Genomic DNA, 26,316 nt, shown 5'->3' with positions numbered 1-26,316 from the left:
CGCACGCCGCCGCCGCCGGCGCAGGAAGCGTGGCGGTATATTTGCGCCGTACGGCGCGGCGCGGCGTGGCGGGGCGGGGGTCCCTGGCGTCTGGGCCGGAACCAGGATGTGTTTTTGGGCGCGGGGATGATTGTGTCAGCACTTGCTGGCTTCCTTACAGGTGATCTCCTCAATGGACAATGACAGATATACGTTTCCTGCCATTTTCCAGCGCTTGCAGGAGGGCATCGCAAAAACAAGGAGGGGGAAGGCCCGTTTTTTTTGTTTTTTTTTCAACAACAGACGATTTGGGCGAGACAGCCGGTCACAAGTGCAGGAGGTGATTGTGGGGGGGGGGGCTGATGAGGAAATATTGAGGAAGCCGCTCTTGATTTCTGACGCGTTTGATGAACTGTGATGGAGGTGGGGGGGGTCACGGGAGGACAAGTGGGGGGGTCACACGGCGGCGTGTGGCAGGATAGCCGAGGTCACCCCCGTCCTTTAGGACTTTTTCCACTTTGTCTGAATCTGACACAACCACCAAACTGGATATATGACTGGATAGTCCATACAAGCCGTTGAAGTCACATGGCGGCCATCTTGCTCCTCCCACTTTGCTTCATATTTGATTGTTTTGTTGACACTTGTACTCCATAAGGACTCACTGTAATTTACTATAAATAAACTTCAACTTGCTCCCCCACCGTGTTCCAAGAACGTCCGCCGCCGTTCAAAACTTTTTTTTTCTTTTTTTTTTCCGTCGTGAACGTTCCACACTGAGTGACGCATGACGACGCGAGAGAACGTTCTAACGACACTCTCGATGACGGCCGATTAACACCAAAGGATATTAGCTCTTGGAAAATGTCTCCCCCTCCCACCCCCTTTCTCCCCCTTCTCCCCCCTCCACTGAAGTTGTGTTTTGAAACACGTCTGCGGGGCAGGAGCGATTTGGCCTCCTTTTGTTTAGCGAGGCCAAACGGCGACAGGGGTCATCTGTTGTCCGCCCGCCAGGAAACATCTTTACGATGGACTTTGAATCATCGCCAAAAACGTCACTCTGAAAACGTGTTCCCGTAATAGCGCCCGCTCCCGAACGCAGCCGTTCCTTGAGATTAGCGTTGAAGTTAGCGGCTAAAAATATCAAGACTTTCTCTATTTATAAACGGCTTCCTGTCATTCACGCGGCAGCTGGGGCCGCGCAGTCGCCCGCTAAGCGCTAACAATGTGGCGCGTCGTCCGTACGTACCGTCGGGCCGGGTTGACGCCGCGTTTTGACAAGCATGCTGACCTTCGTTAAGTGCGCACGCTAGCTTTTCGTTTAGGCATGAAAATGATTTTGTAAGATACAAGAGTGTACTTGGGATATGCGGTCACCAAAAAGGCCATCCAGCATCAACAAGAGAAGCGTTAGCAATACTAGCTAGCTAGCGTGAGCACTGTCATCAAGACAATGCTAGTCATATGTTAGCATGGAGTGTTACTACTAAAGTGCGTTTATTGCTTTCAAGTTTTATTTTCAATTACTTAAAGAAAAATCAAATGAAGGTGATAAAGGGAAGTGTTAGCAATACTCGCTAGCTAGCATGGAGTGTTACTAATACACTACGTTTATTGCTTTCAAGTTTTATTTTCAATTCCTTAAAAAAAAAAAAAATGAAATGGTGATAAAGAGAAGCGTTAGCAATACTAGCTAGCTAGCGTGAGCACTGTCAACAAGGCTAGTCACATGCTAGCATGGAGTGTGACTAATACACTACATTTATTGCTTTCAAGTTTTATTTTCAATTCCTTAAAAAAAAAATCAAATGAAGGTGATAAAGAGAAGCGTTAGCAATACTAGCTAGCTAGCTAGCTAACATGAGCATTGTCAACAAGGCTAGTCATATGCTAGCATGGAGTGTTACTACTACTCTACATTTATTGCTTTCAACTAAAACGAAGCATTTATTAAAGAACTAAATCCAATCAAAACTAACAGAACCATCCTGAAAATTAATTAAAACTAACTGAAAACTCAAAAACGAAATCAAATGAAAAAGTCGCAAAACTAGCGTTTCGGTGCGTCCGTCCATTCCCTCGTCCGACGCGGCAGGAAACGAAAGGTCAGCAACGGTCCGGGAAACTTTCATCAATCAGTGCCAATGGAAGCAGGTTCCTGCGCACTTCAAAGGACTTTTTTGTTTTCCGGCGCGAGCACCGAGGTTATCGGCGGGGCAAGCGGCGGCGATTGAATGACTCAAAGCAACGAACGCGATGCCTATTTTGTCAGGCAGGCGTGTTAAACGCTCGTTACGGGATTGTTTGGGTTCCTGTCTGCGGGTCTTTGCCGTTGACCTCGTCTGGTACAACCCCCCCCCGCCAACAAGGTGACGGCCCACATCCGGGTCAAGTCTCGGAGTCAAGTGGCGTAAACACGCACTTTCTTCCGCCGTCACCTCGTTGGCTTCACTTGCACACGCAACTTCTGCTCGTCTTCAATAGCAACGCAACTTTATTGATAAAGCACTTTAAAACAAACATCGCTGTATACAAAAGTAGGAGTGTGACGATATATCGATATCGCCGTAAATCGTGATCATTTGTCGCCCGATAGATTATCGATAAGTCTACGCAAATATCACGATATTTGTTATTAATATAGAGCCACTATAACGACTCCATGGCTCATGATTTATTGAGTAATTAATTAATTAATTAATACAATTACTTGGCGGGCCACTAGGGGGAGCACCTCATAAGAGTGGCGGGGAAATGGACGCACAAAACACTTCACAAAACAATTCCGTATTTTAAAAAACAATTCTGTAAAATATCTCAAATGTGTAATTTTGTTTATTTTAATATTTTTTTTAATGATTATTTCAAAAATATGAATTTGTGAGACCCATTCTGATGAGCTCTGTGGGTCCATTTTGCTCTACAGAGCCACTTTTGAATTTTCAGCCATATTTTCGATCCGACTTTTCTGTCTGTTTGCCAATTTGAAACACTTTTTGGAGAATAATTGAGAAACAAACAAAAAAAATCCTATCCCGACAATTTGCGGCGGCTGCTCGTCAATGCACAAGACCATGTGACTTTTCCCCTCGCTGTCAAATGGGAGGTCACCCTCACGCTTGTTGGATGCCAGCAAGGAGCCCCCCCAAACGTGTGGGGGGGGGGGGGTTGTTGTTTGTGTTACGTTGGGGCGGCTGATCGCTAATCGCTAACGCTAGCCTAGCAGCCGTGCGTGATCTCCAGCTAACCTTGCCCACGGGCCTCTTTTTGTCTGAGCGCCGCCTCTCTGCTATCGAGCGGCTGTAGATGGGAGAGGGGGGGCGAGGGGGGGCAATCGGCTCAATCAATGGCCAAATCGCTGGCACTGTTCTCAGGACAGTGACCCAAAGCCTCAGCTTGGCATTCAAGCCCCTCCCCCCTTCCTCCTGATTGGCACTTGAAAGGTGTCGCCGACGTGGCCGGAGGCGACGTCGGGGGCTGAGTGGGGGGGTTAGCACGAGGGACGCCTCCGTGCGGGGGAACAGCTGGTGACATCTGCACCGACGGGCCACAAAAGGAAGTTGAAAGCGCGGCGCTGGCGTCGCTCGCCGCTTTTAACTTTCCTTTTTTTTTGTGGGGGAAGCAGACTTTTTTTTTTTTTTTTTTTTTTTTGAAAGGTGCCGAGGTACGGCCAACAACAGCAACAACAAACTCCCCTCGGTTATTTTGCACGCCGTCTGATCTCCTTGCGTGGAAAGCTATCGCCTGGATTGATAACCACGTGCAAGTTAAAAGCCGCCTTTTTTCAAGAGGGTAACCCCCCCCCCCCACCACCACCCCCCCACACCACCACCCCCACCCTTCGCCCCACTTACTGCCCCGTTCCCGCTCAATGGCATCAGCTCGCGGTGACTGAGTGCTCGGGAAGCGGAAAGGGGCCTTATCGACTCCCGTTAAAAGAATCCAAGCGCGTCTGTTAACGAGACACGCATCGCCCGCAGGAATGTCAAACTCGCTTTTTGCCGTCAAATATTGCCAACTTGGGAAAAAAAAAAAAAATGCTTAGAAAACATGCCTTGACATTTGACCTTGACTCAACCTTCAGAGAAGGATAGAAAAATGCGTGTTACCACCAGTCATTTATTATTTCAATCTAGAGTTGTCAAAATTAATTGATTCATCGACAAGTAAAATATTAACAAATCGAGAAATATTTTAATTATCGAGTAATCGTTTTTTCATTTATAATTTATCCAAATCCTCTGATTTCAGCATATCAACAGTAACTGTTGACTGATTTCTGTAGTCCTTGATAAATTGATTATTCGACAAGTAATTGATTATCAAATTAATCTAGAACTATTTTAGTAATCGAGTAATCGTTTGGAGCCATTTTTTTTTCATTTAAAAATTGTCCCAAATCCTCTGATTTCAGCATAACAGTAATTGTTGATTGATTTGAAGTTTATTGAACATATAAACATAACATATAAACATGTAGTCCTTGATCCAGTCATTAATCAACAAGTAATCGATTATCAAATTAATCGAGAACTATTTTAATCATCGAGTAATCGTTTGGAGTTTTACAAATCTTCTTGCTAACAAGCGTGGAAAGTTTTCAACGCTATATCAAATCAGGCTTCAAAAAAACTGGTTTATCAAATCAATGAAAATATACTTCATGTTTGAGATGCACAAAAAATATCTGCTTACAGCCTCCAGCAGATGGAATATTTCACGCCAGGGTGTCATGGGGGCTCGTCCACATGGAGACAACGAGGCACTCTAAAACGGCTACAACAGCATGAAGCTCATGTCCGCGTGCTGCTTTGTGCTCGTCACGCCTCAATTTCTCTTTTCTAAAATGGTTTTTGACCCCTCCTTGTTCTTCCTGCTCACACAGGCAACAACGAGGCACTCTAAAGCCATGCAAGATGGTCGAACGGGACATTTTTCCCCCGAAGGGGTGAAAAGGTCAGCAGACGCGCTACGTTGCCGGCCGGCATGAATATTTCACAGCTGTGCAACTCGTCCTCGCTGACTGAAGGCTTCTCCGGCGAGCGAGGACACAAAGCGCCCGTCAGGTGCAAACGTTTGCGTGCTCCGCCCCCCCGCGGTGCCCTTTGTCGGGGGCCCGCGTGAATGGGAGCGGAGCCCGTGAGTGACAGAGGAACAGTAAAGCGAGCCGCTGACCTCCCGGTGGCCGCCGACGAGCGAGCGAGCGAGCGCCTCAAGGTCCCGCCGGCGCCTCTTCGAGTGGCTTTCGCAAAAACTTCCAACATGAAACGAGACCCCCTCCCGCGCTGAACGAGCCCCCCTGCCGCCTGGCGCGTTCTCGTGCTAATATTCCGTTTCAGCCCGGCCCAAGACAAAAGCGTCAAGGAAGCTGTCGGGGGGGAACACAAGCTTCTTGTTGCCAGCTCGGACGGTAACATGAACTCCTTGCAAGACTTCTGCTGTCATCCGGCCTTTATTCGGCAGGCGGGGGGGGGGGACGCCGAGGTCACAGCCCCCCCGGACGGATGATGTTGGAACGGGGAAGGAGGGAGGCTGGTGGCCAAAACAGAGGACGGTCAAAGCTGCCTTCAAGGGAACCGATACACACTTCGATTTTTTTCGCCAACGCTTCAGGACACGAGCAAAATACAAAGACAAGATTACGAGCAAATATATCATTTTTCAAATGACATTTAGTCGTCATTTCAAAAAATAAATCAGCCAATTAATCATCTCAGTGTCACGATTGGCCATAAATGTGGACCCAAACAAGGTATTTGGCAACTTCAACCAAAACAACAAAGTCCAGATGCTAACAAAAAAAACTCTTAACAACTAACAAAAACCTGACGGGGCAAAACGAGATGTGACGACAACAGCAAGGTAAAAACTCAGCAGCATGACGGGGAAAATGACAACGAATCGACGCGGACGGCAGGGAGACAAGAAACTGCACACACACACACTAATTGACACGACGAGACGTGGACCAAAACCGGCAGCATAACATGAGAAAAATGACAATGAATCGACACAAACAGAGGGGAGACAAGAAACTATTTACACACACACACACACACACAGTAATTGGCACAATGAGGCACAGCTGGGCAAGACACAAGTGGCAGAGGCTTCTGATACACGAGGAAGTCAAGTAAACACAGGTGGGCGGGACAATGCTTGACGAGACATAGCAGAAACTTCGAGGAACACGATGACAAACTCAAAACCCCGACAAATCAAATGATTATAAAAATTGACAAGCTTGAAATCCTTTGAAAATCAGATGCTGTGGGCGTGTCCAATAAAATACACTGAAACCACACCCACCTGCTCAACTGCCAAATATATCGACAATAATGGACATCCAATATCTTTTTTTTTCTGTGCTCGACAAATAACTTCATATTTATCGCCGCTTAAAAGCATGTTGTTTTTTTCCACGACACAATAACGAGGCGCTCTAAAGTGAATGGCAGCTTCATGCTAACTTCCAATGCATTCTTATTCTTTACTGTACATGAAAACTGCCTCATGTGCCAACTTTGTAGCACGTTGAGCCGTCCTGTTTGTCGGCCATGTTTGTTTGTGTCATCGGAGGTGTTGCCACGACCGACCGAGTGACAGCGACGCGTGTTAAGGGGAAGAAATAAGCGCCAAACAAATATCGCGGCGTCAAACGCCATGAATCTCTCCAACGCTCCATCACCCGGTGTCCCCCCCGTTCCACCCCCCCCCTCCCCTCCCTCTCGCTTTTCTCCTCCTGTGAGAGAAATGACAGCCATAGATGTATAATTCACGCCGCTTTGGCTTTGGAAGGCTTTTTGTGGCAAAACACGATGACAGCCAAGTTAGCGCAAAAAAAAAAAAAAAAGCTCTCATTGCTCTCAGCCACCTGTTCACCGGGGAGGGCGAGGAGGGTGCGCTTGATTTATATTTCATCTCTCCTCCCGGCCCGCTATAACTTTGTTGCGCCTCTCATGTGCTAAAGACGTCAACTTAAAGGAAGCCTCGACGGCCATTTTTTTTTTTTTTTTGGCGCGTCGCTTGGATTGCTCGCGTCAACTTCAACTTGTCAGCGGCCAATTCCCGCCGAGCGCGCTCGGCAAATTTGGCATTCCGGCCGGCGTCGCCGACTTGGAAGATGAAGAACGGACGACTTTGTGCAATTTAATACAACGTACGATTCCCTGATCAATTTTCATCATCACTTTTTTTTTTTTGTGAATATATCAGTGGTCAGTGCAACATCCAAGTGCAGCGCAGCCGGGTCAATGAGTTGTGAAATCAAAAACACCCACTAACTATGGCCAGCAGATGGCAGCGGTAGCTGCTCGGGCCCTAACTAGAGCTGCGAATTACAATGAAACGTGACGCAATCTGATGAAATCGAACATTTTCAAGGCTGACGTGAACGATCAAAGCCTTTGTAACAAACCTAATTTGACGGAGCGTCGCTAAACAAAAAAATATTAGTATCAAAGTCAGGTGTGGAGGAAATGTATCTTTTCTTTTCAATTTTCGCTCAAAGTCACTCAAATGACCGATTTTCAAATGATGATTACTAAAGAACAGAATAAGGTAGAAACACTTTTTTCAAATGAAAGATTGGAATGCGATCTTTCATGTTGTATATGTAGTAAAAGAAGACAATATTCTGCTTCGAAAAATGAGTTGAAATGCTCGAAATCTGCTAGCATTGGGGGTTGTTTTTTTTTTTTTTTTGAATAACGTGTGGCAGTAGAAGAGTTAATTGAAGTACGTTTTCGTCTCATCTTCATTGGTCAACGATAATGCAGACTGATTTAGTCCCACTTGCATAAATACGTCTTTGGGAGCAAATGAGTTCATGAATGTTTTAGTTTAATCTCGTCTAGTTTTAGTCCGGTGAAAAATGTGTATTGACGAAATTATTTTTTGTTTAGGTTTTGGTGACAAAATGAACAGTAATATCCACTTTGTGTTCCGCACTTTAAACCTCAATTTACAAACCAAATTCAAATGTTGTCCAAAGTAATAGTTTAAAGTCATTTCCAACAGTTTTTTTTTTTTCCTTGGCTGAAGTCGAGTTTTTGCTTTTCTGCGTCTGGAAGCTACAAGTTAGCAGCTCATCACTCGTTCTCTCCGAGTTTCCTCGCCCGTGACCGGGGTCGTCGGGGATCTTTTTAACATCCTCAAGCGCGGCTCCCCGGCCGACTAATCTCGCATTCATGACATGATGAGTAGCCCGGCCCGGCCGGCTTACTGATGATGACGAGGGGCAATTAGCGCGCGGCAAACGGCATAACCTCCGCCGGAGCGCCACCGACGGGTCGCCAGCTATTAGCGGAAAGGTTACGCGGGAAAAAGACTCAAGGAAAGCGTCACCCGTGCTTGTCGGCCTTGATCCCGTTTTGTGATCGGGACTGACAGTCAAGATGGCTGCCGGCACGTGCAACTTTGACCTCCGCTGACCTCACAACTACATAAAAGCTACACTAAAACTCGGATTGCCACTCAACTTTGTGGCTCCAAAGAACTCTTTCGCTGCCAGCCGTTTGCAAAGAAGAGTTTGTTTTGACTTTGATCTTTCGAGACCCACAAAATATTGTGTTGGGATTTGGTGCTTTGAAAACTAGTTTTAGCTTTTTCAATTTTTGCACACACGTTTGTCTTTGTATCATCGTGGGGACTTTTCATTGACATAATCCCTTTCCCTAACCTCAACCATCCAAAATGACTGCCTACCTCCGTTTCTGACCCAAACCTCAACCATAACCCAATTCAAACCGAAACTCTAAAACCAAGTCTTGACCCTCAAAAAGAAGTCTGAACTTGTGAGGACCACCAAGATGTCCCCATAATTTCAAGTCGGTCCCTAAGCTCAACCATCCAAAATGATTGCCTACAACCAATTCCTTACCCGAACCTCAACCATAACCCAATTCAAAGCGAAACTCTAAAACCAAGTCTTGAGCCTCAAAAAAAAAAAAAAAAGAGGTCTGAAATTGTGAGGACGACCAAGATGTCCCCATAATTTCAAGTCGGTCCCTAAGCTCAACCATCAAAAATTATTGCCTACAACCAATTATTTACCCGAACCTCAACCATAACCCAATTCAAAGCGAAACTCTAAAACCAAGTCTTGACCCTCAAAAAAAAAAAAAAAAAAAAAAAAAAAAAAAAGGTCTGAAATTGTGAGGACGACCAAGATGTCCCCATAATTTCAAGTCGGTCCCTAAGCTCAACCATCAAAAATTATTGCCTACAACCAATTCCTTACCCGAACCTCAACCATAACCCAATTCAAAGCTAAACTCAAAAACCAAGTCTTGATCCTCCAAAAAGAGGTCTGAGCTTGTGGGGACCACCAAAAAAAGCAGTTGACATTTTTGCTCGAGTCAAATCTTGTGAATCGCAAGTTCAAGTCCAATCTTTCCAAACTTGTTGTCCAGGGAGTCCTAAAAGTCTCGTCAAGTCAAGTTCATTCCAGGTGGCCTGAATCCCAAAACGGTCTCGATGGACTTCCCAAACTCCCCAATTGACCCCCCAAAATGTGATGAATCCTGTCAAATCATGTGACTCGATTGGCCAAAAGTCACAAAGAACAACAGAAGCCCCCCAAAAAAAAGAGCGACGGAAAACATCCAAGTTGTGTTTGTGGTCACGAAATTTTCCGTTTGCGTCTTGGTGGATCCATTTTGTGCTCGTCACCTCCCGATGTAAAGGAGGCCGTGCGGAATGTTTTCCGGCGGGCCAAGGATTCACATTTCATCAAACTCTCTTTGATTTTTTGGTCCAGGTACGTACACAAACACGTCGTCCGTTCGTATGAAATATTTATTTGCTCCCGTCATGCCGTTTGAAAGGCCGCTCCCTCTCTTTGAGGCCATCTGCCGGCAGGGGAGGGGGTGGGGTCTTCCGTGGCGCTCCGTCACCTCCTCGGGGAGGGCAACACTCGACCCGCTGGGTGACGCGGCATCAAAGTGCGAGCTGCCACCAGAACGGCTCGTTTGCAAAGATGGACGTCGGCCGTGTCTCTCCTTTCTGTGATCTTTGGATGATGTTTTATTTTTTAGCATAAAACAAGAACATTTTTAAACATAAAAAATATGAAGACAAATACAATTCTTTGAAACACCATAATTATGCAAGTTGCTTTTTGGATAAAACTAAATTTATTAAATGAGTTATTTTAAAATTAAAAAAAAATGCAAATGTGTAAATTTAAACAACTCAAAAATTAGTATTAATAATTTTTAAACGATTATGCTGATTTTGCAATTGTGGAGTGTAATCTTTGCAATTGTAATTGAATTTCGATTAATTGCACAGCCCTACATGAATAAATGATATGCTTCATGATTTTTAGTACAGGAGGAAACTGGGATATTTATTTATTTTTTATTCAAGAATTATAAGTGTAATTCAACAAAGATGCCTCTGCCAAATCTAATTTTTTTTTTTTTTACAACCCCCCCCAACCCAACCTCTGCCTACGAGCTGTATATGTCTCATCTGTCCATGTCGCGTATAGTTTATACAGTCGTCTGCTCGTGAGGTGGGAGTAACAAGATGGCCGCTCTGTGACTTCAACGTGCTCGACGGACGTCCGTTGCTGGAGGTGACAACAACAATATAACCTTAAAATGGTGTGATTATTGTGGGAAATGAACAAAAAAAAAAAAAAAAAGGTGCGAAGGACGAGACCCTGGTGCCGTAAAGTCGAAATTATGTAGTACGACGTTAATGCGACGATTTCCCGTATTATTCATCCGCCGCACGTGTGCGTGATAGCGAAAGACGCCGCACGCAATGTTTCAATATGTCCGCTTCAGGTGTTTCTCATTTGTCGCCATTTGTCGCACATTTCCTGCCATCAACTCGAGCATTGTTTCCTGCCTTGCCATCGTGACGGGAATATCGCATAATCCCAGATTAAAAAGGACACACACACACACACACAATCAGCCTTTTGTGGTCCGCGCGTGTGCGTCGTTTACCGTCCGCCCGCGCCGATTGCCGAGCATCCCGGTCCAAAAAAAAAAAAAAAAAAGTCTCATTTGGTCTTTTTCGATACAAAGCAAAAGCCGGCGTCGTTTGAATCGCAGCCCACCAAATCCAAACGCAATCGAATTTTGGCCGTTATTTGTTCCCTATATTCAAAATGTAGCCAAGATGTTTTTTTTTGTTTTTGTTTTAACCATCTTAACTCATTTGCTCCCAATAACGTGTAAATACGTTTTTTTAAAACATTTTTTTATTTGATGACTCCAGTCAAGTCATGTGACTCGATTGGCCAAAAAGTCACAAAGCACAACAGTCGAGTGACAGAAAACATCCAAGTTGTGTTTTTGTCGTAACGAAATTGAAGACAAAAGCTTGCTGTTGTGGATGTTGCCATGTTGAGAACGAGGACAGTCTCAGGGTGGTTAAGTTGGGGGGGGCACAAAGAGGATGCGTCTCTCTCTCTCTCTCTCTCTCTCTCTCTCACACACACGTTAATCTCCTCATTTTCATTTCTCTTACCACGCGGGATTAGAATGATTTTATTTAAAGTGTCAGCTTGAGCTCGTGGATTGAGAAATGCGGATTTCACAGGGATTACGATCACGCACACACACACACACACACACACACACACACACACACACACCCTTCTTCTTTGCCGCCACTAACTAATGACCTGCTTGACCAACAAACATTATTTATCCTCCAATTGAGGGATGAGGCAACATCGTGATACTTTATTTGATTATTAGAACTTTGGAAAAATTATTTTTCAGTTAAGCTAGTTTTTAGTTCACTTTGATTTTTTTTTTTTTAAGTTAGTTTTCTTTAGTTTTCAGGGTGGTTCTGTTAGTTTTTATTACTTTTAGTTCTTTAAAAAAATACTTTGTTTTAGTTAGTTTCAGTATTAGTTTTAGTATTTTTTTAAAGTGCCTTATTTGTGCTTGTACTGGATCTTTCAACAACAAATTTGCACAGTTGCGACATGCAATCGTGCTATGCTTACACACCAAAAATCTTCCTTCGGGACAGTCGACTGGCATGGTCGATTTAGAGTGCCTCATTGTCAGCTACGAGTACATAAAACGAAGGGCAGAAGAGCAAAGGGGCGGAGAAAAACATGACAGCGAGTGTGCGCTCCGGAGTGCCTCATTGTCAGCCACGAGTGAGCGCACATCGCACAGAAAAATTGATGCAGGCGTGCAGGCATTATTAGAGTGCCTTGTTGTCATTTTTTTCCATTTGAATTTTGCACAGTTGTTATTCTTCTGTGTGATGTGTCAGATTTCCAAGATCTTCTCTTATGCAGGGACTTTCAAATGTCAATATTGTCGCCTTAAAGCAACACACAGGGCCATTTTTTTGTTTTGTTTTTCCTGCCTAATCCATGCGCGGGCGACATCCTTCCTGCTTCCTCCCCTTCCTTATCGCCCCCATCGCCGTCCGCCTTCCTCCACTCCTCCTCTCCATCATCTCTACTTTCCATCATTTTTATGATTTTTTTTTTTGTGTGATTATGATGACAAATCGTGGCCCGGTGCCACTTGGTGAGCTTGCGACGGACTCACCCCTTGCCGTCTGCCAATCCGCCGTCCGTCTGTCATCCGTCCATCTCGGAGGCGGTCGGCGTTCCTTTTTAAGGGATAATCGTGGCGTAATCTGACGACGACGACGACGACGATTCCCCGCTGGAAGAGAGAGCGAGAGCAAGCAGGTTTTTTTGTTGGTTTTTTTATAAATCAGAGGCGGTTCTGGACCAGTTTTACTTAAAATGTCAATAGAATGTATTTGTCCGTCATGATTGTTTGCAAGCCCTTCTGTTGTGTGTGACTTGGCCACCAGGGGGCAGTACAATCTCGCCACGAAAGTGCTAGAAACTGCAGTAATATCGGCCGTTCTTTGCGGAGGATAAAGAACGCCTCGATGCCTGTGACAACTAGGGATGTCACGATATCCAAACATCACGATACGATAATTATCACAGTATTGTGGGGAGGTTGGGGATACAAAAAAAAAAAAAAAAGTCACAATATTGTAAAAAAATAAAATAAAAAATAAATGTGCTTTTGTACATTACAGCAATGCTTATAAACAACCTAATAAAACTTAATATTGAGCCACTTACTAATATAAGCAACACTGAGTTCCTCCACATATTGACTCGATTTATATACATCGAAGGGCCAAAACATGCCTTGTGAAAATGAAACTGCACTAAAGAAAATAGCCACCAGTGGGTGCTAGAACTGTACAAATGGAAATTAACCTGACTTTACTTTTTATTTTTTACTGATGTGCAGCTTTTACAAGTAATATTGTGACATGACGACGGCGATATATTGTGGCACTTTTTATATCGCGATATCACGATATTGCCGGTATTGTTACATTCCTAGTGACAACATTGGTGTTTAAACAACTATGAATGCTGCTTGCTAGCTGGTGGATGGTGTTTTATATCGCGTCGTAGCATGAAGCTAGCGTCACGCTAACCTTTGTTTGATGTCGTCGTCGCTCGGCTCGCTGCCGGCGAACACAAAAGACGCGCGCAGCTCAGCTTATCCTGAAAGCGTCCACGTCAGCTTCCTTCACTTGAGAAGAAAAGAAAGCCTGAGTCAGGTCGGCCGCGTTGTGTGCGTTTTGTGTGTCTTCACGGGTCAGCGGGTCAACAGAGTGGCTGTCACTTTCCTCTTGGAGGGGGGCGGGGCCACCGTGACTGGCACGTCCACTTTTAGGCAGGAAGGAGGAGATTCCTGGGAGGAAAAAGGGATCAACAGATTCAACAAATCAATGTCACATGCTCCTTGTACTGTTTGTGCGCCTTCTCACCATATCTCACAATATTGAGCACCCGATAATGTCATTTTATAAAAATATTCTAATCAAGTGGGCGGAGTTTACTTTGATGAATGCTCGGCGGCGTTGCTTTGACACTCAATAAATAAACTCTGTAAAACAACTCCTCCACTGACGTCCATTTCAAAACAGACTAAAATTTCACTTTGGGGCTTAAAGGGATACTTTATTTAATATTAAGGCATAAGTTAATGTTTTATCTACAATTAATGTGGTAACTTCATTATTTTTCATGTACAATTAAAAGATTTCGAAGGTGGAGCATCTGGATCCTTCCGGAATTTAAGGCAGAGCCCATCTGGATCCTTCCGGAATTTTCAAGGCGGAGCCCATCTGGATCCTTCTGGAATTCTGAAGGCAGAGCCCATCTAGATCCTTCTGGGATTTTGAAGGCGGAGCCCATCTGGATCCTTCTGGGATTTTGAAGGCGGAGCCCATCTGGATCCTTCTGGAATTTTCAAGGCGGAGCATCTGGATCCTTCTGGAATTTTCAAGGCGGAGCCCATCTGTCAACCTGTGGGAAATAAAGGAGAAAAATCATATATATATTTTTTTAATCTCCAAAATAACTTGGGCCTTTTCCCTTGCAAAAGACAGACACAAATGTATGAAAATGGAGATGATGTATGATTTTGTGAAGTGAGGTAAACACACGCGCGTGCGTGCACACGCTGCAGTTGAACGCAGCTTCGTGTGCTCACGGGACAAATAAAACAAACGCCGATTGCCATCTCCTCCCAAATTGGAGGCGAACATTCGAGTGCCGATGACAGCCGTGCTATAAATAGACACGCGCGCGCCCGGCGCTATTCTAGGGCCCGCGTTTGACTCCCAAGTCCAACATCCCAAAATAAACTTTGGTCTATTTTGTACACGTGATACTTTTTCAGGAACGACATTCACAAGGTGTACGCAAGTGTCAAAAAGAACTTCACGATCAAACAATCGGTCTCAACTTTGATGGCAAAGAAAGCCAAAGCCAAAAGATAGCCAAAGAAAAAGCAAAGTTGTTGTGCGTTCTGTTTTCTTTCCCCAACTTGATGTTCAAAATCCAACTTTGGAGGTTCCACTTGCGGTTTTCCACGTCTTTTGAGGAGGAAGTAATCAGCAGCCTGTTAACTCCACAGGCGGGCGGGCGGGACGTTGTTTCCAGGCGCGTTTTTTTTTTTTTTTTGGTCTTCCTTCAAGTGGAGCCAAGGGCCGGGCGCTTTGTTTGCTCAGCTTCTCCCGGCGAGGCCGTAAAAATCACGAGAAACAATCAGCAGATAACCTGACGGCTGACACCTTCTTTCTTACGCCTTCACCTTTTCTTTCATGTCGCGCTAATTAGCGGACCTCTCCAATAAAAACACTTTTGGATTTATTTTTTTTCCCTTTTCATTTTTCCACAAATGCTGCACTTTCTCCACAGCGCTTACGTCAAAGTCGAGGCCTGAGGGAAAATGGCGAAGAGAAGCAAAATTAGCTTTGACGTCAACACAGCCGAGTGAGGATTCAGAAAATGGAGATGTGAAGCAAGCACTTCCTTGCTGCTGGTGGTGGACCCCATCTGGATCCTTCTGGAATTTTCAAGGCGGAGCCCATCTGGATCCTTCCGGAATTTTCAAGGCGGAGCCCATCTGGATCCTTCCGGAATTTTCAAGGTGGAGCCCATCTGGATCCTTCCGGAATTTTCAAGGTGGAGCCCATCTGGGTCCTTCTGGAATTTTCAAGGCGGAGCCCATCTGGATCCTTCCGGAATTTTCAAGGTGGAGCCCATCTGGATCCTGCTGGAATTTTCAAGGCTCACTGTGATGTCTGTAGGGGTTTGGGCTGTGCCCTGGAAATGGACCAATTGCGGTACGTCTCTCGGGGCTCCCTTCTAGTTTGTTTTCTAAAATGTAAATTTGTCTCGGGATTTGTAAATTTGTTATGGCAATGTAATTTTGTTTTCTGATCTGTAAAAATGTCTTCTAAAGGTTCAAAGGTTTGCTCCTTCTTTAGACAACAATGAGTGGAAATTGTCACGGATACATTTTAGTCTGCCTGTTATCTGGAATATGGGACACTGGAAAATGCCTTTTCACACTGCACTTAGAGTTGTGTCATCGTTGAACACATTCGTGGAATTGTTGTGTCACGTCGCAGCTCAACACGCAAAGCGATCATGTCAGAAGTGGCATCCAATAGAAGTGATTCCAGAGTGCTAAGAGCAACAACAAAGCGGCGGGGAAAAGCATCCCCGGTACATCCTAATAATTGGCTACATAAGCAATTACAAATATGGACATGTATACGGAATTTTCATCAATAAATGAGCAACTTCTGAGGCGTACGAAAAGAGCAATTTTGGAGTGGTGTCGTGTTTGTTAGGACAGCCCCGGTCGGTCCACAGGGAAGGAGGTGGTTGGGGGGGTGTTAAACCCGATGGTAAGGCGTGAAGCAGCCCGTCCGCCACGATTATGTGCAGCTCCTCCGGTTCAACTTCCTGCTGTTTTGCTGGCCTTGTGCTGTTTAGCGCTCATCCCCTTTTCCAAACAGGAAGTCATTGGCGAGATGGAGGGAGGGTTGGGAGGAAGGGGGGGTGTCACCGGGGGAGAGGGGGGGTTGGTTCTTCTCTTGGGTGGCGCTTGCAGGGCAGCACGAGAGGCAGGATGTTTTGGTTTATTCAGCCCAGGAGTGGACAAGGTGCGCCTTGCCCTCAGCACCAGCGGCAGCCTGATTTATAGCCGCGTTGGCAGACGTCCGCGGGGGAAGTCTTTGAACGGGGCCGCCAGTGTGCGTCTACATGTGCGTGTGCGCGTTTTATCCGAACTCTGCCGTTCTATTGCCGTATGGTTTAGTACCAACAATTTTCATCATTGTACGAACACTATTCGGTTGCAAAAAAAAAGTGTCAAACGTACGTCAACAAGGTCACTCAAACAGCAAAAAAACAATTTTGTATTAATTATCAAGCTGCAGCCAACGTGGCTTTTCCTGATGAATTCCATCCAAAATGTCCGACCAAAACCGAGTCATATGAAAACCAAAACAAGATTTCCCATAGGAAAAGATGTCAATACAAGTAATCTGTTCTGGAAAGCCCAAAATATTAACCAAAAACAATTATTTCAAAAAGTATAACTCCAGTTTATGATACAGAAAAGAAAAATGAATTAGCACAAGTGATGAATGAAACAGATCAAGTCAAGTCTGACCGTACTTTAGAAGGTCTGAGCAAATCTAACAGAAATGGAGACAGCTGAAACGTGGCGGACGTAGCTGACGAGTTATCAAACAATCGGAAACTGTTCGATAAACCCGTGACGCAAATATGGCATGACAACACACGCCTTGGGAGCCTCACAAGCAAAAAGCTGCAAACGCACATTCATAGCTAGCGCCGAATCATAGCGGCGGGCGGGCACATGACTTTGCTCCGGAACATTTTCAAACTCACAAAAAAAAAAAAAAAAGCTGAAGTATGAAAACTGTGACCAAAAAATAATCGGCAATTATTGACTAATTTGACGTCATAATCATATAAATTTAAAAAATAAAATAATTCATATAATAAAATATAAACATAATATAAATACATAATATAATCTATAAATCTATATAAAAATATAAATATAATAAGAAATATAAATAAATTATATAATAAATAATAATAATAATAATAATTAAAGACTAAGCTCATATGTCTTCTTCGGCTGAAGACTTGCGTCCATTTCCCCGCCACTCTTACAAGGTGCTCCCCCTAGTGGCCTGCCAAGTAATTGCTCAATAAGTCATGAACACGTCATCGTGGCTGCATATGAATTCCAAATATCGCGATACTTGCATAGACGTATTGTTTATCTATCAGGAGACCAAGTATCGCGATTTATCGTCATATTGATATATCGTCACACTCCTAACCTGCAGTTGGGGACTTTTTTTGCAGAAAAATCTTGTCAGCCACATGTGACCACCTCACATTTTCAGCGCAAGTTACAATTAAATTGAAAATGTTTTCTCCTCCAATTTGTTGTAATTTTGGAAGCATCAATGGAGCATAATCGTGCATGCATGACGCCAACGACAACAATTTCAGTCATGCTTTGGATAGTTTGGTGTGAATTTGCTTTGGTTTTTTTGTGTACCTGTAACTTTTTGCTGCTTTTTTTGTTCAGATTTCAAAACATGAACTTGACGTCACGCTTTACATTTGCATATTTGTTAATATTTTGAAACAATTCACTTATGTTATGGCCACCAATGTATTTTTTTTTTTTTTTTTTTTTTTTTTTTTTTTACAAGGTCAACAAGTTATGTACCACTTACGAAACTTTTTTTCCCATGTTTATTTTGTTTTTTGAGGAATTACAAATTGTACAATCTCCAATTTGTTTGGATTTCAAAACAATTTCAAAACTTGCAATGTCCCACATGACTGCAGTTCCAACCCTGAATCAAGTTTCGAAAAGAAAGAAAAAAAAATGTAATTGAAATTTTGAGGAGCTTCTATTTGTTTTGTTTTTGTTGAAATAAACTGCATAAGCTGCAATTGAATCAAAATGGCTTCGTTTTCATTTTCCTGCCCAAAAAAAAAAAAAAAAAACACACACACTGGTCATAATTCTCAATGACTCAATAAGCCAACAAACGCAAACTTGATTTGCTGCGAATTGTCACGTGTCCAAATGGGTCAATTACAACACGTGAGCTCGGAGTCGAATGACCTCTTGCTGACCTCACCCTCAGGCAGGCTGCCCCGGGGGTGAAAAGGTCAGTGAAAGGCTTGAGGCTGCGGGTTCAAAGGTTGTGTAAAAAAAAAAAAAAAAAAAAAAAAAAAAAAAACGCGGGCCAGTCGAGAGGCTGTCAACAGGTACTGAATCGTGCACACGCACGTGCAGACACTTGGCAGCCATCTTCCCCATAGGGAGAAGCTCGCATAATAACACCTTAAGCTTAATTGGCCCCCTCAGAGAGGCGCACGTGTGGGAGACGGTAAATGTGAGCATGCGCGTGCGTGCTAGCGACTCCAATTTGTTCCTTTATGTCAAAAGCATAAAAAATTCCCCCGCAGCAAATGGGGGGGGGGGGGGGAAATAAATCTGTCTCTGGGTTAAGAAGTTACGAAGGGATGTTTCTGTTTTTAAATATATTTATCAATGCCAAATTTCACAGCTGATTTTTTTTTTTTTTTTTTTTTTTTTTTTTTTTTTTTTGTGTGTGTTCAGAAAACAGGGTCTTCTTTCAAATGATCATTTTCGACCAGGTTACTTTTTTGATGCGTTGTCGCCGTTTAAAAAAAAAAAAAAAAGGCGAAATATGAGCGTGTTTGACTGACTTTTTTAATTCCACAGCGCGTTTCTCGTTCCGTTTTAATGACGTCATTCACGCCAGCCACGCGCACGTGATGGCAAAAAACAAAACAAAACATTATCCATAAGGACACTTCCATGCCAATCATGTTTTTGTTTTTTTTGTTTTTTTTTTGTGCTAATCATTTGAATGAGATTCGACTCGATAGAAAATTGTACACCCAACACATGCGGCATTTCAAATGGTGATAATTATGATAATGAATTGCCTTATTATTATTATTATCATCATTATGCTGTGCGTCGTCTATATGTTTTGGATGCAAATCAGGCAGAAACTGCGCGCGTGCGTGTTGTGGACGGGGTGTGGGTCACCGAACTGGGGCCGAACTGTGCACGCATGAGCGCGCATGCATGCATGCACGCGCACGTGCAGCCAACAAGCAACAATAAAAGTGGGAATTATTTTATAGCGGCGCACCAATTACGACCGACAAGTTTTTTGTTTTGTTTTTTTAACACTCAATTGATTCGCTGTAATTACAACAATACGCAAGTTAGATTTCATATCAACACGTGCCTTCTTTTGCAAAAACCTTTTATTATTATTATTATTATTATTATTATTGTTATTATTGTTGTCATGGCGGTAAGGAGTGTTTAGTGTAAGCAAATGTTGAAATGCACCGCCAAAATTTTGGACTCTTCAAATGATCTCCAAAAGTTGATTGGAGACTTAAAAAAAAAAAAAAAAAAAAGTGATTGCAAGGTGGAAAAAAAACTAAGTTAGCAACATGTCGGACCCTTTGATCGGAAGCATGCAAATGCGAGCGTCATCATCATCATTAAAAAAAAAAAAAAAAAAAATCTTTTCAGATGTCCTTGTTTCTCTTAATTTTTCTTGAGTTGCTTCTCATTGTGACGAATAAAAACGCGCAGTAAAAATACCGCAAATGTTTTTTTTGTTTTTTTTAAACAATCGAACAAATGAGAATAAAAAGTGAAAGCAATAAAATGGCATCTTTATTAAAACCTATATGGGGGCAATATGCTTTCTCCTCCCCCCGTGCAGCCCCGAATAAAATGTGTCAGTACATGCAAAGCCCAAAAAGAGGTTCGGCGGCGACGAGTGGATCCAACACGATTTGTTTTGTTTTTTTTTGGTTGTTGTAATTTTCCAGGGAGGAAGAATTAAAAGCCGGCCTGACTCTCTTGGGGGTTGTTTGGAAGGATCTGATCTGCTCTGGTCGGGGAATTTAGACATCAAAACTTTGCTGACTCGGTTCTATTTATTTCAAACTAAAATAATAATAATAATAAAAAAGAAGAACTTGCGAAATGGAAAGGAAAATAAACGGCCTCACCCTTTTCCGCTTACGGAAAAGGAAGATGTGCGCAAATTGGATGTACACAACATGTGCACAACCTGCAGGAGAAACGCAACAACGACACGCAAAAGAAAGTCCTCCACGATCGCCAGCAAAAATATGTATTTGAAAAAATTACAAAGCCTTTTTAATCAGGCAAAAGGAACGAAAAAAAAAAGACTTCTCGTAAATGGAATAATCACAATTAAATATGAACATTTTACAACCTGTTCATATCGGATTTATAGTTAAAAAAAAACATTTTCTTCCACGCTTCCAAATCATTTGGATGAATTAAAAGTGTGATTTACGGTGAAAATGTGATTTGACTAAATAGAAGAAAAAGTCCAATTGATATTTCAGGCAAATTCCACGCATGCGCGCTAAAAACAAATTAAACAAACAAAACGTGGAAAGATGGAATAAAAAAATTCTTACTGGCACGACGCTTGACACTTTTTTTTAGGGGGGGGGGGCAGAAACGAAGATGGTCGCTGCAGGTTGCTGGGGGCGGGGGAGGGGGGGTTGGTGGGGGGTGTCCCGGTTCAAGTTCAGCGCGTGGTTCTCCTCCCGTGTGTTGGGGGTGGTGGGTGGAGTTAGTCCTCTCTTATTGGTGGCTTGCCACGGTTACATCACCACGCCCCCCCCCTCCCCCGAGTCGTCCGTGACGCTCGCACGTCTTCCGGCTTCCTTCAGCCGCGTCTTCAAGTGGATGTCTTTTTTAGTGGCCGGGGAGGACGCAAGCAAGCCACAGTCCTCCTGTCGTCCTCCTCATCCTCCTCCTCCTCCTCGTCCTGCTGCACCTCCACAAACGCGCACTTCACAACTCGCCGGCAGCTCTCAAGCAAGTGAGAAGAAGCCAAAGAGATCCATCGTCGCCGGTTTTCCGCTTCTTCTTGTTTTTGCTTGTTTTTTTTTTGCAAAGCATCCCGGCGGCTTCAGCACAAGCGCTCATCTCGTCCCATCTTTTTTTGTGGTTGGAGCAAGAGAGCGTGTGAGCGAGTTTTTCCTCTTTTTTTTTTGGAACCCCCCTCCTCCTCTTCCTCCTCGTCATCATCATCATCCTCATCCTCATCTGCGGGGGTAAGTAGTAACTTGTGTTCGGATCGGTTCTATACCTCCCCCCTCTCCGGTATCGGCGCCGGCGGGCGGGTACAGTCATGCACGTTCGAAAATGAGTTCAAGCTTTACCGACGCGGGGACAAAACAAATAATAATCATCATCATCAAATAATAATAATAAAAAAAAAAAAGTGGACAGGAGGCACCGCTCGCGGTTTTCCGGTACTTTGTGAATATTTTGCGGTATTTTTTGAAAGGGTGAGGAAGACGTTCTTGCTTCGGGAAAGTCGAAAGTAAGTTGAAAAGTCAATTTCATAGATTTATTTTATTTTATGAATGTGTGTGTGTGTGTGTGTTGTCCGAACATGAGTTTCATCTTTCAAAGTCCACTTTGAATTGTTGTATTTGCTGGCCTGTTATACTCGGTTTGATTTATTATTTTTGGAATCATTAAATATTATTTTCGAGTGTTTTATTAGGGGAAAATTTTTTTGATTTTTTTTCTGTATTCTATAATGTTTTTGTAAGGTAGTAGAAAGGGAAGTTTGTTGAGAGAAGAGTGTGTGTGTGTGTGCGTTTGTGTGTGGTGGTAGACAGGTGCTGGCTCCCAAAAGACAGGTGCAGCGCTTGTGACTATTTCCAGCTTCATTGTTAAGGCTCCTCATAGCGATCTTTTTTTTTTTTTTTTTTTTTTGTCTTCTTGACAAGAAGCTTCATCTCCTGTCTGAGCTCGTCTAATACATAAAAAAATAATAATAATAAAAAATTCGTCCTGCATGTCAACTATTTTGCCATCAGTAAAAACGTCACTTCTTGATTTGATTTGCCCCCAAAGTCACAGTAAATATGATGTTGCTTTTTAAACGGTAAAATATGATTTAAAACAGGACTAAATAGTGAATAATTTTCCGCTTTGACACTCGTGTTCTTTCGTTCTATTTTTTTTTTTTTTTTGAGTGACAGTAACTAAAATACAAATGGGAACATTTCAAGTCGTCAAAAATCATTTTCACATTCTTTGTTTCTCAAATTCAAATTTAAACCGTCAACTGTAAAAGTGCTTGAGAAAATTCTCTTGTCAGTTTCTTAAAATATATTTTTGGTATTTTGTCACACGACCACTGCTGATTTTTTTTTTTTTATTTGCACGTAGCGCTTTTTTCAGTCTCTTTTGACCGTCGTGACCTGTTTGCTTGAGCAGAATGAAGCGAGTGGCCTTGCCATATGAAAAGGGGGGAAAAAAAACAAAACAAAAACGAGCCCAACCTTGATTGAGCTCACGCAGGCAGCAAAATCAATTGTCCTATATTTTGGCTTTTCTATTGTTGCCCTGCATCGGAGGCTTATTGATCGGCGCCGATTTGGACGTTTTGCGTTGCACATCATCTTAACCCCGTTTTCTCACGTGACCCTCGCTCGGCAATTAACGGCGCCTATATAGAGTTCGCGCACACAACACAAACATGGGAAATGAGGACAAGTGCTTAAGTCATTATCATAATTTTCTGCCCGCTTTGTGTTGCGTGGGAACTGGTTCAGTGTCACGCGGCATGTGAGCGGCAGGGGACGGGAGAAAATGTAGGACTTTGCCCCCAATTCTGACTGCCAGTTTCCCATCGCCCTCCCTAGGTTGGTCAAATTGTCCCAGGAGCAAAAAACTTGGCCGCTTCCGATCGGTGTGTACTACTTCTCCTGCTATCTTGCCTTTGGAGTGTTTTCCATGCAGGATCTAATCTATGTGTTCTGATCCCGTCCCCCTCCGCAGGTGTCCAGAGCCTTTTCCGCGCAGAGACACGTGTGGTTTTGTGGGGGAAATGGCCCAATAGTAGCAGCCCGTGATGCCGGACCATGACAGCGACTCCTTCCTGAACAGACAGACCAAGCGAAGACGTGTGGACATCGGCGTGAAGAGGACCGTGGGCAGCGCCGCCGCCTCTGCCGCAGCCACAGTGACCACTGATAGCATCGCTCGCGCCAAAGCAGCCATTTTCAGTGCCATGAACTCTCTGAGCGCCCACTCCCACCACGGACCCGACGCCGACCCCATGGAGTGCTCTGTAGTACAGCCGCACGGCGGGCCCGGCGTGGTGTCCGCCGGCGACGGCGAGTCCAAGTCCAACGTGCTGCGCAAGCTGCTCAAGCGGGCCAACTCGTACGAGGACGCCATGATGCCCTTCCCCGGCACCACCATCATCTCACAGTTGCTCAAGAACAACTTGGCCAAGAACGGCGGCGGGCTGGAAAGAGGGGATCGAGCAGGGGAAAGGGGCGACCACGGCTTCCCCGGGTCGGGGCTCTCCAATACCAGCTCGGACGCTCCCCAGGAGGACGCCTGCAGCAACTCCTCCCAAGAAAGCACGCCTCAGGAATGTCTGTCGCCCTTCGGCCGGCCCCCCGGCCTGGGCGCGTTCGACATGGAGCGTCTCAACGACGAGCACCTGCGCGCCAAGCGGGCCCGCGTGGAGAACATCATTCGCGGGATGAGCCACTCGCCCAGCGTTCTGGTGCCGCCCTCCTCTCGCCACGACATGGACGGCGAGCGGGAAATGGATCTGGGGTGCCCGCCGCCTCGCTCCCAGCACCAGCAGGGCCCCGGCAGCCCGCGAGCGGGCGAGGTGTGCGGAGGCGGCAGCCGCGAGAATAAGCGCAAGCAGCGACTGCCCCAGCAGCAGCAACAGAGCTTCACCCAGCTGGCGTGTCAGAGGAAAGAGCAGAAGCAGGAGGAGCGGCGACAACTCAAGCTCCAGCTGGAGGACATGCAGAAGCAACTCCGTCAGCTCCAGGAGAAGTTCTTCCAGATTTACGACTCCACTGACGACTCCGAACACAACGACCTGCACAATGACCTGGGAAACCTGTCCGAGGACAGCCCGGCGAGGTCCGAAAATGGGGCCGACGACCAGGGCGCCGACGACCGGGGAGGCGACGACTTGCGCTCCGACAACGAGATGTCTGACCTGGATCCGGGCCACTTCCTGGATCGGGCGCGGGCGCTGCTTCAAGGCCAGTCCCTGCTGGGGAATGGCGACAAGCCAAGGCGGGATGGGATCGGCCGGAGCAAAGGGCAGGGAGCCCCGGGCGCTTCCATGCACGCCGAAGGCAAACAGCTGGCGGAGACGCTCAAGCAGGAACTCAACTCGGCTATGACGCAGGTGGTGGACACCGTCGTCAAGGTGTTTGCCAAGCCCCCTCGTCCCACGCCCCAGCAGGCATTCCCCCCGCTTTCCTTGCCCCCTGAAAGGTTCGCCGCCGCAGTCAACGGGGACAACCCAAACTTCCACACCGCCAACCAGAGGCTGCAGTGTTTCGGCGACGTCATCATTCCCAATCCGCTAGACTCCTTCACCGGCATTCCCGGGATTCCGGGTGCAGTCAATGACCAAACGGAGGCCCTGCCATTAGTCGTCAGGAAGACGGCAAGCGAGCATCACCACCACCATCACCAATCGTCAGCGGTGGGTGCCCACGGCGGTCACCACCACCCATCTCTTCACCCCTCCTCGCTCTCTGCCACAATGGGGTTCAGCCCACCCTCCTTCAGACACCCCTTTCCCCTGCCTCTGATGGGTTACCCCTTCCAGAGTCCCCTGGGCCCACCCACGGGCGGCTACCCAAGCAAGGAGCGCTCCTCGCCAGACTCCATGGACCTGTCCCGGGAGACCACCAGCCTGAGGACCAAGATGGCATCCGGTCACCACCTGGGGCATCACCATCGCTCGTGCTCGCCAGCGCACCCCGGCAGCACGGCCGAGGGACTCTCCTTGTCGCTCATCAAGTCCGAGTGTGGCGACCTGCAGGACATGTCTGACATCTCGCCTTACTCGGGCAGCAATGTATCCTTTTCTTGACAAAATGGTGTTGGACTGACACTCACGCAGGTGCGCACGCAGACCTCAAAGAGTTAACTTCTTTTCTAGACTGCTAAGAAATAGCCAAAGTGTTGATGAATCACTTTTCCCTCCTGCTTTGCAGCATCGTTGTATGTATTTTTACATTCCTAGCTTGCCTTCTCATGAGCTTTTCTTCCAGCTTCCACAGCGTAAGTGCTTTAAAAGCTTTCTTATCGCATATCGCTTACTCAGAGAGATTAGGTCCCCGTGACGTTTTCTGGCCCAATTGCTTTTGTTAAAAAATAAAATGTCCTGAAAGAAGCAGGAGGAAGATCAGCATCCTGCAAGTTGGCACACAATAGTGTTCGACATCCTCACTTTATAGTTTAACCCCAACGGTGGCCCGTGGATAAAGAAGCCTTCCCCTACGGGAGGGCTCAGATTGAATCCCCCTGGAGACTGGAGGCTAATAGCTTCAAGTCCCTCCTCGTTCTTTTCCTCCTTAGCCCCCCACGCTACTCAAGCCCCTTTTACCCTCATGAAAATTTGATTGGCGCCCTCGGTTATCCTTCCAAAAGCTTCGAGTCATTAGAATTCATTCTCGGCTAAATGAATCAGTCCTCTCGTTTACCTGCTTGGGAGGAGGACATGTTTATTGAAGGCTACGGGAGGCCCCTGGGGAGGCTTTTGCAAGGTTCGCCCGAGGACTTGACCAAGATGCGTATTCTAGATTGCTCGTGTTTTCTCCTACCGCTCCTCTTATCAGCCATCGCTGTTGTAAAAAGCCCACAATCATTGTCATTTCTCTCTCTCTCTCTCTCTCTTTTTTTTTTTTCATTTCATAAAGATCTGTCAACAGCCCGGGGGGCCCTCGGGCTGTTGCTTGGCAGCCAAATGCTTCTTTTTTTTGGTGTTTGTTTTGCCTCCCCGCAAAAGGCCCCTCCTCCCCTGGCTTTTCTTTTGAAGCGGACGTTAACAGGT

At 45.3% G+C, this 26,316-nt stretch overlaps 2 protein-coding genes across 12 annotated transcripts in view; one reads left to right on the top strand and one right to left on the bottom strand.

Annotated features, from left to right (window-relative positions):
* LOC144010741 (uncharacterized) overlaps positions 1-26,316 on the bottom strand; it is a 256,051-nt gene that overhangs the window by 178,205 nt on the left and 51,530 nt on the right. For 2 of the 8 annotated variants that reach the window (XR_013281319.1, XM_077511197.1), the window contains exons 5-6: positions 13,441-14,317; positions 12,516-12,635 (exon numbers count right to left, since the gene is read on the bottom strand). The gene's annotated coding sequence lies outside the window, so the exon portion shown is untranslated. Of the gene's footprint in view, positions 1-12,515; positions 12,636-13,440; positions 14,318-20,881; positions 21,499-26,316 lie in introns of those variants that run through there. The other 6 variants (XM_077511194.1, XM_077511195.1, XM_077511193.1 and 3 more) reach the window with 6 other exon arrangements.
* LOC144010739 (prospero homeobox protein 1-like) overlaps positions 20,982-26,316 on the top strand; it is a 35,343-nt gene continuing 30,008 nt past the window's right edge. Inside the window, exons 1-3 of one of the 4 annotated variants that reach the window (XM_077511188.1) lie at positions 20,982-21,526; positions 23,135-23,181; positions 23,271-25,338. In XM_077511188.1, the coding sequence (XP_077367314.1) occupies positions 23,344-25,338 (1,995 nt within the window). In that variant the 5' untranslated portion in view covers positions 20,982-21,526; positions 23,135-23,181; positions 23,271-23,343. The other 3 variants (XM_077511189.1, XM_077511186.1, XM_077511187.1) reach the window with 3 other exon arrangements.

This window comes from Festucalex cinctus, chromosome 21 (genome assembly GCF_051991245.1).
Source record: "Festucalex cinctus isolate MCC-2025b chromosome 21, RoL_Fcin_1.0, whole genome shotgun sequence".
Classification (NCBI taxonomy): domain Eukaryota; kingdom Metazoa; phylum Chordata; class Actinopteri; order Syngnathiformes; family Syngnathidae; genus Festucalex; species Festucalex cinctus.
The sequence above is the reverse complement of the archived record's forward strand: the minus strand, read 5'-3'. Positions and strand labels throughout refer to the sequence as shown.